Source organism: Aythya marila, assembly GCF_965140915.1.
Source record: "Aythya marila genome assembly, chromosome: 22".
NCBI classification, from domain to species: domain Eukaryota; kingdom Metazoa; phylum Chordata; class Aves; order Anseriformes; family Anatidae; genus Aythya; species Aythya marila.
The window spans coordinates 3,607,900-3,621,130 of NC_139063.1; the positions used below are offsets into that span (position 1 = coordinate 3,607,900).

General features: G+C 49.1%; 1 protein-coding gene across 4 annotated transcripts; it reads left to right on the forward strand.

The window, feature by feature from the left end:
* Positions 1-751: 751 nt before the first annotated feature.
* On the forward strand, positions 752-13,219 carry CEP85 (centrosomal protein 85). 4 transcript variants are annotated; one of them, XM_082777433.1, is made up of 14 exons: positions 752-782; positions 1,505-1,577; positions 2,151-2,303; positions 4,471-5,195; positions 5,856-5,989; positions 6,824-6,941; positions 7,332-7,517; positions 7,877-8,029; positions 8,322-8,476; positions 8,970-9,090; positions 9,547-9,597; positions 9,680-9,787; positions 10,424-10,652; positions 10,921-13,219. In XM_082777433.1, the coding sequence occupies exons 2-14, from the start codon at positions 1,523-1,525 to the stop codon at positions 11,082-11,084; spliced, it is 2,352 nt and encodes a 783-aa protein (XP_082633559.1). In that variant the 5' UTR covers positions 752-782; positions 1,505-1,522; the 3' UTR covers positions 11,085-13,219. The 4 variants fall into 4 exon arrangements, with proteins under 4 accessions (XP_082633559.1, XP_082633558.1, XP_082633560.1 ...); XM_082777432.1 differs by lacking the exon at positions 752-782 and adding an exon at positions 809-1,304; XM_082777434.1 differs by lacking the exons at positions 752-782; positions 1,505-1,577; positions 2,151-2,303 and adding an exon at positions 3,742-3,982.
* Positions 13,220-13,231: the final 12 nt, after the last annotated feature.

Sequence of the window (13,231 nt, forward strand, 5' to 3'; positions counted from 1 at the left end):
GGTCTGGAGGAGGTGGTGGGACCTGTGAGGCTGTGGGTGGGGGACAACGTGGGGACAAAGGGGTCAGGGGAAGGGATTGTTCAGCTCTGCTCTGGTGTAGGCTTGAGCACTGTGTGTGTTTTTTGGGGTGCTGTAACATAAGGATATAAAACTGTTGGTGTCCAGAGGAGGGTTACATGAGGATGGAGGGTCTGGAGGGTGCAGTGTATGAGGAGTGGCAGAGGTCCCTCGGCTGGTTCAGCCCCAGAGGAGTGCTGGGAGCCATAGGGTCAGGTGCTGGGGGACTGGGACTTGGGGCACTGCAGTGGGTGACACTGGTTTGGGGGCACGGTTGGAGCAGGCGAGTTTGGAGGTGTCCTCCAGCTTTAATGGCTTTAGAGGGCTCCTTCTCCAAACTTAATGATTTTAGGGTTCCTTCTCCAGATTTAATGACTTTAGGGTTAATGACCACAGGACTTCTGCCCCCTCTGGGCCTAGGCAGCCGGGGGGGGGGGGCTGCGGCCCCGTTGCTAGGCAACGCCTCCCCTCCGCCGCTACACTGCGCATGCGCAGCAGCACAGCCGGCGCCCCGCCCTACGGGTGGGCACTGCGGGCACTTCCCTTCCGCTACCCGCCGGCGGGGCGGGGAATGGGCGTTGGGGACAGCCAATGAGCGACGGGAGAGGGCGGAGCCAGCGCGTTTGATAGGCTGCGAGGGAGGACGCCGCGCTTTGGCCCCGCCCCCCCGTCGGGGCTGTAACGGTCGCGGCGCGCGGGCAGCGCGGGCGCCGCCGCGGAGCCAGGTGAGGGCCGGGCCCGGCCCGGCGGGGGTAGCGCGGCCCCCGTGGGGCGAATTTGGGGCTCCGTGAGGTGAAACCGGGCCCGTGAGGTTTATTGGAGCCCCGTGAGGTGATTTGGGGCCCCCCTGAGGTGAATTGGGGCCCCCCGAGGTGACACCGGGCCCCCCCCCCGTGCCCCCTGAGGTGAAACCGGGCCCCCCCCGCCTCAGCCCCTCAGGCCGGGCGCTGCCTCCTTCCCCTCACGGCCCGGGCCCGTCCCCGGCTGCGGGAGCGGCCTCGAGCCCGCTGCTGGATCTTGGGACGCGGCCGGGGGCTCCCCTGCGAGGGCAGGGACGGACTGTGTTGGATTTCAGGCTTTTAAAGGGAAATTTCCAGTCTCTCAGAGCACGGTGACTGATGCTCTATAAATAACTACAATGCGTTTAACACATGCCCCGGCTGAAAGGCGCTGCTGAGCAGCTGCATACCTGGGGAATGCTGCAAACAGGAACTTTCCTCAGTTCTCAGGCACGAAGAAATCCTGCAGTAAGTGCTCGCTTTTGAGAACTGCCTCTGTTGCTGCAGAGATGAAACAGTGATGCCCTGGGGGGATGGTAATTAAATCCGCAGTGCTGCTTTACTCTGGATGAAGGACAGCCTGTGTGTGTGTACGCTGTGCTTGGTCAGTGGGAGCAGGGTTTGGTTTGTACTCATTTAAAGTATGTTTTTTATTTATTGCCTCGTAGTTGACTGGAACAGATAAGATGGCTGCTCTTGAGAAACACCCAGACCTGAGGCTCCAGCAGAACAGTCCCTCGGGTAAGGGCAGTCTTTCCTTTAAAGCTGTGCTGCTGTGGGATCCTGTTTCAGTTTCCCTGGAGAGATGTGACCCTGAGAAGAGTTGTTTACCAAAAGCTTTTTATTAAAAGACAACATCCTGTTCCTGCCAAGTTAAATCATTGCATGGGTATCCAAGGGTATACCATCATTTGATAATGGACCTATCTCTCAAATGATAACTGATAAATTTGGAACAATTCTTAACAACTGACACAAGGAGTTCTTACCTAGCGCAAGAATGTATCTGTACCATTAATAGTATTGCCACGTGCTGACACTGCTCCTAATTATCAGTGTCAGTTTAGTGCAGTATCACCAAACTTATCAGTGGGAGTATAATTTATTGCTGGTGATTCTGACTTCCTTAACAAGATTGATTTTTTTTTTTTTTTTTATATATCTGTTGATATTATTTGACCTCCTTGTGCTTACAAAAGAGATTTATTTAGCAACAATAGTAAGGGTAATTAAGCATGGCTTATTAAATGATATAGTAAAAGGCTATTCAGTCTGTTGGCTAATACATAAACTTTGCTTCCTTTTTCTCTCCAGCTCCCAGCCCCACTCAGAAGAGTCATTTCTCAGAGACTGACTGGAAGACGCCGATGTTATCTGTGAAGTTCCAGAGCCGCATCAGTCGCTGCTCGAGTGTGGCCGACAGTGGGGATGCAGGCATTGGGACCTCCTGCTCAGACAGCACGGAAGGTGATTGTCAGCACGGGATCGCACAGTAACGGTCCCAAATTTTTGGTTTTCTTAAGACCAACAAGCATTAAACAGCCCAGTGTTACTGAACCCCAGAGAATGTAGAACTTGGAGGGAGCAGAATCTGTCACGATGTTTAGAGACATTTCCAAATCAGTGCTGAACTGCACAGATATGTTGCCTAAAATACAGATAAGTAATTAAGGAAATCACTTTTTCTCCAAGCTAGCCTTTTAACTGCAATAAGCATTTTTAATTGACTAGAGAGCCATATCAGTGATTTGCCATTTAATACTGGTGTACAGGTGATTTAGTCTTGTGTGTTTTTTCTAACAAATCATTCATAGCTGCCTCTAGAGACTTTAGGTCAGCGTGCCTTTGTGTGTAAGTTCTGTCAGTGTTGAAGTTGTGTGCTTCTTCCTGGAGAGTGCTGGAGTCTTGCACTCAGCTAAAGCATGGTGAGTGGCACTGCTTGACCTGGTGTTCCCTCGTGCTTGTATTTTCGTCTTCGTTCATGAGAGAGGCATAAAACACTATTGATTCGCTGCTGCTTCTTCCAGCAGTGAGGAAGTTTGTGTTATTTAAAGCAAGATGCTTCACCCATTTATACAAGCTGCCCTGTGTCTTTTGAGGGAGCTACAGATCTTAATATCCGTGAGGTGAGACGAATGCTTTTAAAAACATATGGCCTGTGGAAATATTGCTAAAGGGTGTGTTTAAGAGTTTCCTCCAGCCTTTCTCAAAATAATAAAGCTCCCAGTTGTATGCTGAGGGCACAGGAGGTGATGTTTCTTTGGGAAATCGCCCTTCTGAATATTGTAGAGCAATAGCCTTGTTTCTTAGAGCTTAGGCTGTATTGCAGCACCGAAAGCTGGCTGAGCCACGCCGACTTTCAGGTCAGTTCATCGCTCAGAAATGTTGTTGTGACGACCCTTAGCACATTCAGGGAAGCGATTCCAGCATCCGCACGTGGCGTGCTGGTCGGTGAACTCGGGTTCCTGATAGTGACACTGGGGGATAAATTTAGGGGCTGTAAAAGGAAACTGTACTGTCTCTCCGCTGTTTGCCAAGGTGAATGTACTTGGGACTGCTCAGTAGCACGGTGTTCTCTGGAGTTCCTGGGCACAGCCCAGCAGTGTCTGAAGAGATTTGCTTTCTGCTCATTTTTGAGGAAAGGGTCTTGTGCCTTTATCGTGATAGTTTCCTGTGGTTTGGTGATGGTCTCTTCAGAACCTGATTTCAGTCATCTTCAAGTTGTTACCTTTTATTCCTCCTTGTAGCAGTGCTTTGAGGTTATAGCTGCCCAGGGGGTGACCTTGCAGTCCTGACCTTGGATTAAAGAAACATCATACGGGGATGGGCCTTTAGCCAAACCCATGAGGAAAACAAGCTTGTGTATCTGGGAGAAACCCGAAATTAGTGTGATACGCGATGTGTCGGGACGAGGAGAGGAAACAGGCGTTTTGGTGTTTGCCTTTCTCAGCTCTTGCTGTTGCTGTATTGAAATCTGAGAGCTGCTAAGAATAACCCTACGCAGCCAGGTTTGGTGTCTGTCTGACAGGACAGGCTCACGTTGGGGTGCGTTTGCTGTATCTCGTTTCCTGTGGCAATATTGGAGAGCCATTCCTGTAGCCTCTGGAAAAAGCTCTTTTCCTGCTGCGTCCTGGAGGAGTTCGAAGGTCAGCTACTTGGTGATGTAGTGTTCAGCAGTGTTTGAAGCTCACCATGGGCTTAGTGGAGTCTCCAGTTAGCTTTGGTTACAAGTCAGAGCGGCTGAGCTGAGGGACGGGCAGGGCAGAATCCAGGTCTCAGTGTTCAGCTCAGTAAGTTTCAGCCTTTTTATTCGATTTAAGGGACTTGGTTTCTGTGTGTGTTGAAAGGTCACCTTATTAACTTGAGATTATGTTTGAGTGGCTGGTGTATTAGCTAGCTAGACTCAGTTAAAAATGTGTACTGAGCTAAACGTGGATTCTACCTGTGGTTCTACTGTGGTAGGAAAATGTCAACAGGCTCCTGAAACCTGTAGTGAGGGGGAACACAGATGTGTCTTGGTTGTGCTTTTGTATGGGGGAATGTTCACTTTTTTAGGTTCTTTAGGAAAGGTGTCCAGTTGTTCGTGCAGACTATTTCCAGGATTGTAATTAAAGCCTTGCTCTTCTTCCCCTAGACTTCTGCAATTCCAGTAACGGTTCCTCATTCCAGCCCATCAAAACCCAAGTGACCATCCCGACAGCCCATGTTATGCCATCCACGTTGGGTGCCTCACCCTCCAAGCTGGGCTTGGCAGGAGAGCAGAGCTGTTCACAGGGTGCTTCCAAAACTGCTCTGCCAGGTTCAGCTTCTGAACATGCAGGACTCATGAGGAACGGAGACTTCAGTGCCGGGAAGTCATCTCAGGTGCCGCCCAGGGATCTCTTGCGTCTCTACGGGACTTCAGGGGAAAATGGTTTTGAGCAATCCTGGCATCCTGTTTCTGATCACATGAGAACAGAAGATACTTGGAAGTTTGACACCCCTGCCATTGAGCGCACCCTTAACCAGTCTGTCTTGCTGGATAGTTTGTGCGCTGACCCTCTCCACAGGTTTCAGAAGTTCAATCCAAACCCCGGGGCAGCTGAAGCAGGGAAGGAACATTATAAGGTGCTGCCAGAGAGCAAGCAGGCTGCAGGGGCTAATGGAGCCTGCGAAACCCAGGACGGAACGTGGCCAGGTGGCAGCAGGCTGATGCCAGCGGGACTCCAGGCTAACAATTTCTTTTCAAAACCAGTAACTCCTGCATCTCGAGCATGGATGCAAGACACCTGCACGCTACATCCGCATGAGAGGGTCTGCGAGCTCAGTGCTTGGAAACAACAGCTGGAGAACGTGCGGTTGCAAATAGAGCAAATGCAGGTAGGGGGCACGGGGTGTGAATGTACTGGTTTGAAACCCTTCCTCTATTCAGTTGTGAATCATTGGTTTGGACTCGTGAAGCAAGGGAGAAAATGTCTCCTGCTTCGCCCCATCTTGCATTAAAAGTGTTCTAATTACCTGTTTTTACATCATGGGGGGTATCACAGGTATCACTTGACGTGCTGCTTATGCTGAGCAGTCCTTTATTATGTTGCAGCACTGCACAACACTTCAGTTCAGGTCAAGAGGTGAATATTCCGTCCACCAGAAACAGCAAAGAAAACTCATCAGTTTCCAGAAGTTTTTAGCAGTTTATGGAATAATTTTATTCTGTATCTAAGGGTTAGGAAGCAGATTTTCTTGAAAGATGCATTAAACTGCCGTTAGTTTTTTAGAGGGGAAGTTTGTTTATTGCCTCCTACCAGCTGTACCCTAATGGAGACAAATTGTTTCCAGTGAGCTAGCACAGTGATCTAAAATTATTTGTTAATCTCCAGTTGTGCTTGGGCAAAGTTACTCGTTCTTGGACATCAACAGAGACTGAAATAGCTGTGTCCTGGCATGCAGATGAGCACACTGTGTGCAAAATAGCTCTAGCAATGTTGCAATTACCTCTGTGGAGCATAAACCTCTCCCTTGTTGTTTTGTCTCCTCTTTCAGTTGCAAAATGGAGGTGCCTGCCACCACCCCGCGATGTTTTCTCCTTCGCTACCTACTCCCGATCCAGCCCAGTGGATCAATATCCTGAACTCCAATGAAAACCTGCTCAAGGAGAAAGAGCTCCTTATTGACAGGTGAGAGCTTGATGCTGGTGCGTGGTGTAAGGACTTGAATATTTCCGTTTGGAAAGGGACAGTTTTGAAAAGACCAAAGAAAGTTCATGTCTCCGAGTCCCTTTAACCTGAATGATCTTTCTTGTTCTGTAAAGAACACAGTGACCTTTGAGAACAGTCTGCTATTCTCACATGCTCTCCTGCCCTTTGTGGGAGTGGGATGGTGATCCATGAGGGTTCAAATAAAGCAGTTTCAGTTACAATTTTATGTTTTGTAATGAATAAAGGTTTTTGTTTACATCACAGTTACGTAGAATGTCGAAACTACTGCCTCTTTCCTTGAGGAGCTTCTGGGAGCTCATGGAGATAGTTATTTAAAATTTGCTCCTTGTGAGTTTGAGCTGGCAAGGAACGCTTCTAGCTAATGCTCTGTATGCTTTTTGAAAAAGTTTTAAAGAAAACTGCCTTCAGCATTTGGGCTGTAAACACCTCTTCTGCTTGCTCATTTTGAGTCCTCTGTTCATTTCACTCAAAGATCTGCAGTCAAGCAGGATTCTCTGGGACGTGCAGGGCTTGTGTGTTTTATATACAACTGCTGCTGTGGGGGGTGGTGCAGGAATTTTTTTTAAGGGAAGAGACAGAAGAAAAGTTTAAGTAAATTGTGAAGAGGTCAAAAACGAGCAGCTTTCAGATTACTTCTCTGCAGGCTAGTTCTGAGCTGTAGGGCTGTTTTTCCTCTGAGATTGTCACTATATCAAGCGTTAGAGTTACTGTGGCCCCATTTATGTTTTAAAAAGAAGGCTTATGTTTGAGAACAGTGTATTATCTGCTTTGGTTGGTTTTGTTTCTCTACAGGCAAAGACAGCACATATCCCAGCTGGAGCAGAAGGTCCGGGAAAGTGAACTGCAGGTTCACAGTGCCCTGCTTGGCTGTGCAGCGCCCTATGGAGACGTCTACATGTTGAGAATGCAGGTAGTTAGGTGCAACAGGCTGTCAGGGGGAAATATGTATTGAATCTCCTGGTCCTACCACTTCTCATTAGGTATTTTCTGAGTAGGAGGGGTATGCAGAGTATAATTACCCTTTGTGTGTGGTCCTGATTATCTGACATCTCTGAGAGTGGCTGTGACTCTAGAGATTTCAAGCCCTGAAGCAATGAGGTTTGTGTAGAAGCCGTGCTAGTGATGCAAGTGCCTGGCAGCACTATGACAAGTTCTATTTCTTGCTATGTATAAGGTGGGCTGAGCGATGCTTGGATGTTAGGAGGGCTTAGCCACAGCTCTGAGACAAGCTGGCTGCTTAGTGGCAGTTCATAACTGTTAGCTCTGACAGACAGAATTCACAGGCTGTTTGCGTTTGCAGGAGCTGCAACGGGAGAACACGTTTCTCCGAGCACAGTTCACAGAGAAGACTGAATCCCTCAGTAAGGAAAAGATTGAATTGGAGAGAAAACTGGCTGCTGCAGAGGTGGATGCAAAGCTGATCCGGGAAACGCTGAAGGAAACTATGCAGAAACATGCAGAGGAGTTAAAGAAGCAGGAAGAAAGGGTATGATCCCATTGCTCTAGAGATGTCTTTTCTTTAAGAAGCCAAAATTCATCCTAGTGCCTTGGTGGATGAAAGCTTTCCATGGCAATGTAGTATTGTAGGTATTTTCTGATCTCTGTGTAGAGTACTTTGGTTTATAAACAAAACTCCTTCCTCCAGTAGTTAGAAGTATTTCAGCACCTCTCTTAACCAGAGAAGAAGGCTGTCTTTGGCTAAGTGAGAGAGATGCTGCTGAGGTAAGGTGGTCTTGCATTTTGAGGTTGAGTGCTGTGCAAACAGGTAAATGATCGGGCATATAGAGGACTAATGAATGGACAAGAAATTATATGAACTAATCTTGTATATAACCATCCCTGCAGATAAAGGGAAGAGACAAACACATTAATAATCTTAAAAAGAAATGCCAGAAGGAATCGGAACAAAACAGGGAGAGGCAACAGAGAATTGAGACCCTGGAACGATACCTGGCTGATCTGCCAACTCTTGAGGACCACCAGAAGCAGAGCCAGAAGGTAAAACCTCTGAGTAATGATGTTGTCTTCCTACTTCTTTGGATGTCTCTTCAGATACTTGCACAGGTGGCTTTTCTAGATCCACAAATAATCCCTTGTGTAGCTGCCCAAGTTAAGTTTAAGTCTGCACCTCTGAACATTTGTCCTCCGAAAAGGGCAATAAGGAATGGCCACACTAGTAAAAAAAAAAAAAAAAAAAAAAAAAAATCTGCCTCATGAGTGTGGTTGAAACATGTTGTGTGTGTGGTGAAATTCCTGGGAGACCTCTAGAGTGTTGTGATTGCCTTTGCAGCTAAAGGAATGTGAGCTGAAGAGTACTGCTCTGCAAGAAACAGTGCTGGCACTGGAAACAGAGCTTGGAGATGTCCGGGCTGCATTCAGGGAGCAAGAGGTGCAGCTGGAAACCCAAAAACACAAGGAACTGGAACTTCTTTCTACTGTGCGCAGGTAAAAATCTGGAGGATTAGAATGAGCTTCATCTTAGGGCTGAAGTAGTAGCTGCCCAAGGACAGTGAGAATTCAGCACAGCCATTGTCCCACCTCTCAGAACCGTGTTACCAAGGATTCGTGATGATTGTGACCACTCACCAAAGCCCTGTGCAAATTCTGCATGCCAAGCGTGGAGGGTGGGAGCAGAACAACATAGCTGAAGGAAACAGTGGCTCCTCTTTGTCACATGAGTTTCTCTCTTGGTTATTGGTCTCAGTGTAACTTCCTGGAAAGCAGTCCTGTGGCCTTCAGTCGTTAGGTCTCTGAATGTTATGCCCAGGGCTGTGTCCAGGGAGTGGGGCTCCTTTCACAGCTCTTGCAGTCCGCAAGCTGGGCTGCAAACAGGTTGACACTGCCATCTGCTATGAAAAGCATTTGCTTCCTCGTGTTGTCTAGAGAGGGAAACACCCCAAATAAAGCTGTTTTTCCCATGGTGTTCTGCTAATTTCAGCTTGCAGGACAAGGTGCAGCAGTGTGTAAAGAATGTGGAGAGAGGACCTGCACAGGATGGGGACAAACAACAGAAGATAGAAAATGACTCTCTGAAGAAAGAATGTGACTGTCTCAAGAAGGTAATAGGCCCTCCCAACCAGGAACCACACTTTTTTTTTTTCTTCTTTCCACTGAGTCACTATGCACAAAAAATGAATCAGGGACTTCAGCATTAGTAGGCAGTTACAATTACACTAAACCAGCAGTTTCTGGAGTTCAAACCAGAAAAGTTTTAAGAGCTGTTCTTGGTGTGAAAACGATGCACTCGTAGGATAACCCTGGAGAGAAGTTGCAGAATACAGAGAAAGGCAGAGGAAAACCACAAGAATGCAACTTCACCAGTCTTTTTATAGCTGATATATCTTTCATCGGGTTCATTTTATCAGGGAATCTAAGTCCTCTACTAACAGAGGCAGTAATTAAAGCAGTAAGTGGATAGGAATGAGGAGGAGAGGGGACGCTGTCCTACTGGAGAAGTCAGTGTTATTGCTGGAAGTCTGTGTGGCCAGTTCTTATGTCTCTGCTTTTGATTCCAGATTGTGGACAAACAGCAGAAAAAGATGGAGCAGTTGTCTTTGCAAGTAAAGGTGAGAGGTGAATGGAGGCAACTAGAAATTGAATCTGCTATAAAGCAAATTAGACTTACTGTTTTCCCGTGCTCTGTTCCAGAACCTGGAAGAACAGGTGGCCCAGGAAGAGGGGACAAGCCAAGCTCTGAAAGAGGAGGCAATGAGAAGGGAAAATGCACTGCAGCAGCTCCGGACTGCTGTGAAAGAGGTCAGAGTGGTGTAGAGTACCTGAGCATAGCAGTTGAGTGAACAGTGGGTTGTGTGTTCTAGGAGTGCTTTTAATTTGCAGTCAACAGCACAGCCTCTCCTGCTTCTGTCACTTGTTCTGTCAGTGCTCTGAAGAGTCCCTTGCTGTTCTGAAACAGGAGAAGTTTCAGCTGGGGCTGCTGGTTGTGCTGGAGAGCACTGAAGCAGCCAGCTGGGGGCAGCAAGGCAGTGAGCAGGACTCCAAACTCACTGCAGCGCTGGCTGAAGGGCAGGGCTGAGCCCCAGTCTCAAGCCTAAAAGGACCCTAAGCATGGTGGCAGCCCTTGTGGGAAGGGAAGGTCAATGTTGGGGTGAGAGGCTGACGCACAACTTCCTGAAAGGCTCTCTGCTGCTTCACACCTCAGCAGGGATGGTGCAGCGCTGCGGTGCTGCTGTCTAAGCCAGGAAAGCAGACTGCTCACACCCTGCAGGACTGCGGCTTGCTCGTGCTCTCATCTAATGGGAGTCTGGAGGGCTCGATATGGAAACCTGCTCCTCCTGTCCTCGGTGTTCCCATCGTGGAGCAGTTGTTCTGTTGCTGTGAAGTGCTCTTGTTCTGTACTGAGTGATCACTAATCTGCTGTGGCCACTTGTTCAGCTTTCAGTGCAGAACCAGGACCTCATTGAGAAGAACCTGACCCTTCAGGAGCGACTGCGGCAGGCAGAGCTAACGGCTCAGCCCCTGCCTGCTGAGACAGCCCACCTTGCCCAGGAGCTGCACGCCGAGCTGGCCAGCTGCCTGCAGGATTTGCAGTCTGTCTACAGCATTGTCACTCAGAGGGCGCAGGGCAAGGATCCCAATCTCTCCCTGCTCCTGGGTATTCGATGTAAGTATGCGGAGTGGTGGCATAGCAAACCCTTAGGCTCATGTGCTGCAGTAGAATTAAATACCTCACATAAAGCACGGAAGGTTCTCATCTTCCTGGGCTTCTGAACCTTCCTTCTGTAGTTAGCACGCTGTGAAGATGCGTGCTGTAACAACTAAACGATAAGTAGTACCTCTGTTGCAAACACGCGTTGTTTTTCTGTGTCGTTTGCTAATGACCCTTGGCCAGAATTGCATGTCTGAGGTAACTCCTCTCTCTGACTCCCCAGCTGCACAGTACTCAGCTAAGGAGAAGGATGACCTGCTGAGCCCCGATGTGCTTGCGAAAAAACTGGTGGAGGTAAAACAGCTTCACAAAGAGGTGGAGGACTTAAGGACGGCGATATCTGACAGATATGCTCAGGACATGGGAGACAACTGCATCACTCAGTAAAGAACTCTCCCCAAAGTAAGACAGGAAACGAAGACTTGAAACTCTCGGGAGACTAGAGCTCCTGCAACTGAAAACCTATTCAGCACTTTACCATCCCTATGCTTGGGTACAAGACGTGGCTTATCCATGAGAAATCAGGGGGGTTGTTGCCAGAAGCGTTGAGCTGCTGACTGGCCAACTGGAATCATTCAGGGCTTCGGTGTCAGGCTTTGCAGTAGCTTTGATCTTGTGGAATGTGTTTGTGCTGTATTTGCTGGAGCTGGTGTGGTCTCTGACTCTGGGAGATGAGTTCTGAATAGCCTTCCAGGCATGTCAAACGCTGAACATGCAAATGTGACAGTTAAAACCAACACTAAAAGGAAACAGATGCCCTGGTCTTTCTGATAAATTCTCTGTGCAGATCCTGTGCAACTTGTAAGACCGGAGTATTATCAGGGTGTTTGGGGGAATCCTGGATTTCGTAGGCAGGCAGGTGTGCTAGTTATACCACTGCTAATTACACCAAGGTGCTACAGGCTTCTCAGATGCTCTGTGTGCAGTTCTGGCTCAGATACTTGTGTAGCCACGTGTGGAACAGGACCTGCTTTGCTCAGGTAGATGCAACCAGAGTCTTCTGGTAGCTGGCAGAAGTTAGGGAATAAAGCAACACTACAAAAAGACTCCAAATGCTCCCCCCAAGCCCTTTTACCCCAGAAGCCTTAAGCCTTTTATCCCCTTGAGATGGCACTCTGAGTGTGAGTATGATTCAGCCTGAGGAAGCGGATTGATGCTGAAGTGCCTTAATGTGCTGGAGAAACTTCCCGTCCACGCGCTGCCCTGTGCCTAATGCGTCTGCTGGCAGGGCGAGGAGTGGCTGTTCCTTGGAAGCAGCCTTCAGAGCCATCACAAACCGTCCTGCAGAGCCTTGAATGTACACAACCCCTGCCGGGGGGCCCTGCTGCAGGCCAGTGGGGAGACCTCTGCTTGGGTCTCTGCTCGTTAGGGAGAAAGCCATTCCGGTCCTGAGAGGCAGCAGGATTGTACAGCTGGGTCTGAGAGCTCTTCCTGATCCTGGCGAGGCTCTGACTTTGTTCTCGTGCCCCTGGTTCTCTGGTTGCTCCCCACTCCCCTCCTAAATAATTGGGTTTCTAAATAAATCAGCATGGGCTGCGGCTCGCTTTGTCACAGCCTCCTGAATGTGAGTGGCAACTTCTCAGTACTGAGTGTTGGCTGAGGCAACGCTGCGGTGCTGAGGGTGAAACTTGGTTTGGTTGCCACCTCACTCTTGACTCACAAGCTAAGAGACAGTGATAAAACAGGGGAAAAACGCTGCTGAACCTTCTGCCCACTCAGATGTTCTTGGTTTGTGTTGGGGCTCTGAGCCCCACCTTTAGGAGAAACATTGTTGTTATTCCTTTGAGTTAAAAGTTGAGACCAAATCTGTTTTGTTCCTGGAGCTGGGCCACCGGGGGTGATGAATTGGTGGGTATGCCATCCCGCAGCACAGCTTGGGGAGCTTCCAGCAGCTGATGTGTTACACTCATGGCTGTGTCCATCCCCAGGCTGCTGATGCCATGTCCTGAGCTAACTGGGGGCCAAGGCTGGTTCCTGAAGTCACTTTTCCTGGCTGCCAGGAGCTCTCAAGGCAGAGCAGCACCAGCTCTGCAGCCTGTGCTCATATTCTTGGGGTGCAGGCAGGAGATTTAATTCCCAAGTGCTGTGCAGGGACACGCGTGCCCCTAGAAAACTACAAGTGGGATCACAGCACAGAAACCTCATCTCAGCCCCTGCTCGCAGCCTCACATCAGGCCCTGTGGCTGGGCTGGCTGCGTCAGCTCGGGCCCCTTCCCCAAACCATGGCTTCTGTGTCACTCAGGTCGTGTTATTCCCTTTGGGGATGAGAGATGCCCGTGTCGTTACCCTGCAAAACTGGACTGTTGGCTTAAAACGGTGATTCCTGTTTGTGTCTGTGTGCCTGCCAGCCCCCGGGTGGGGGAAATGTTTGGCCGGGGCAGCAGGACCACGGCCCTCACCTTACCCCGTTGCCTGCGCGTTGTGGAGTCGGGCCGAGCACGGGCGCGTTTATACGAGCATTTGTCTTACCCACTTGTTTGTACCGAGTATTTTTGTGTCTAAAATAAAGCTGCTCTGCTCCACTCGTGCAAAGC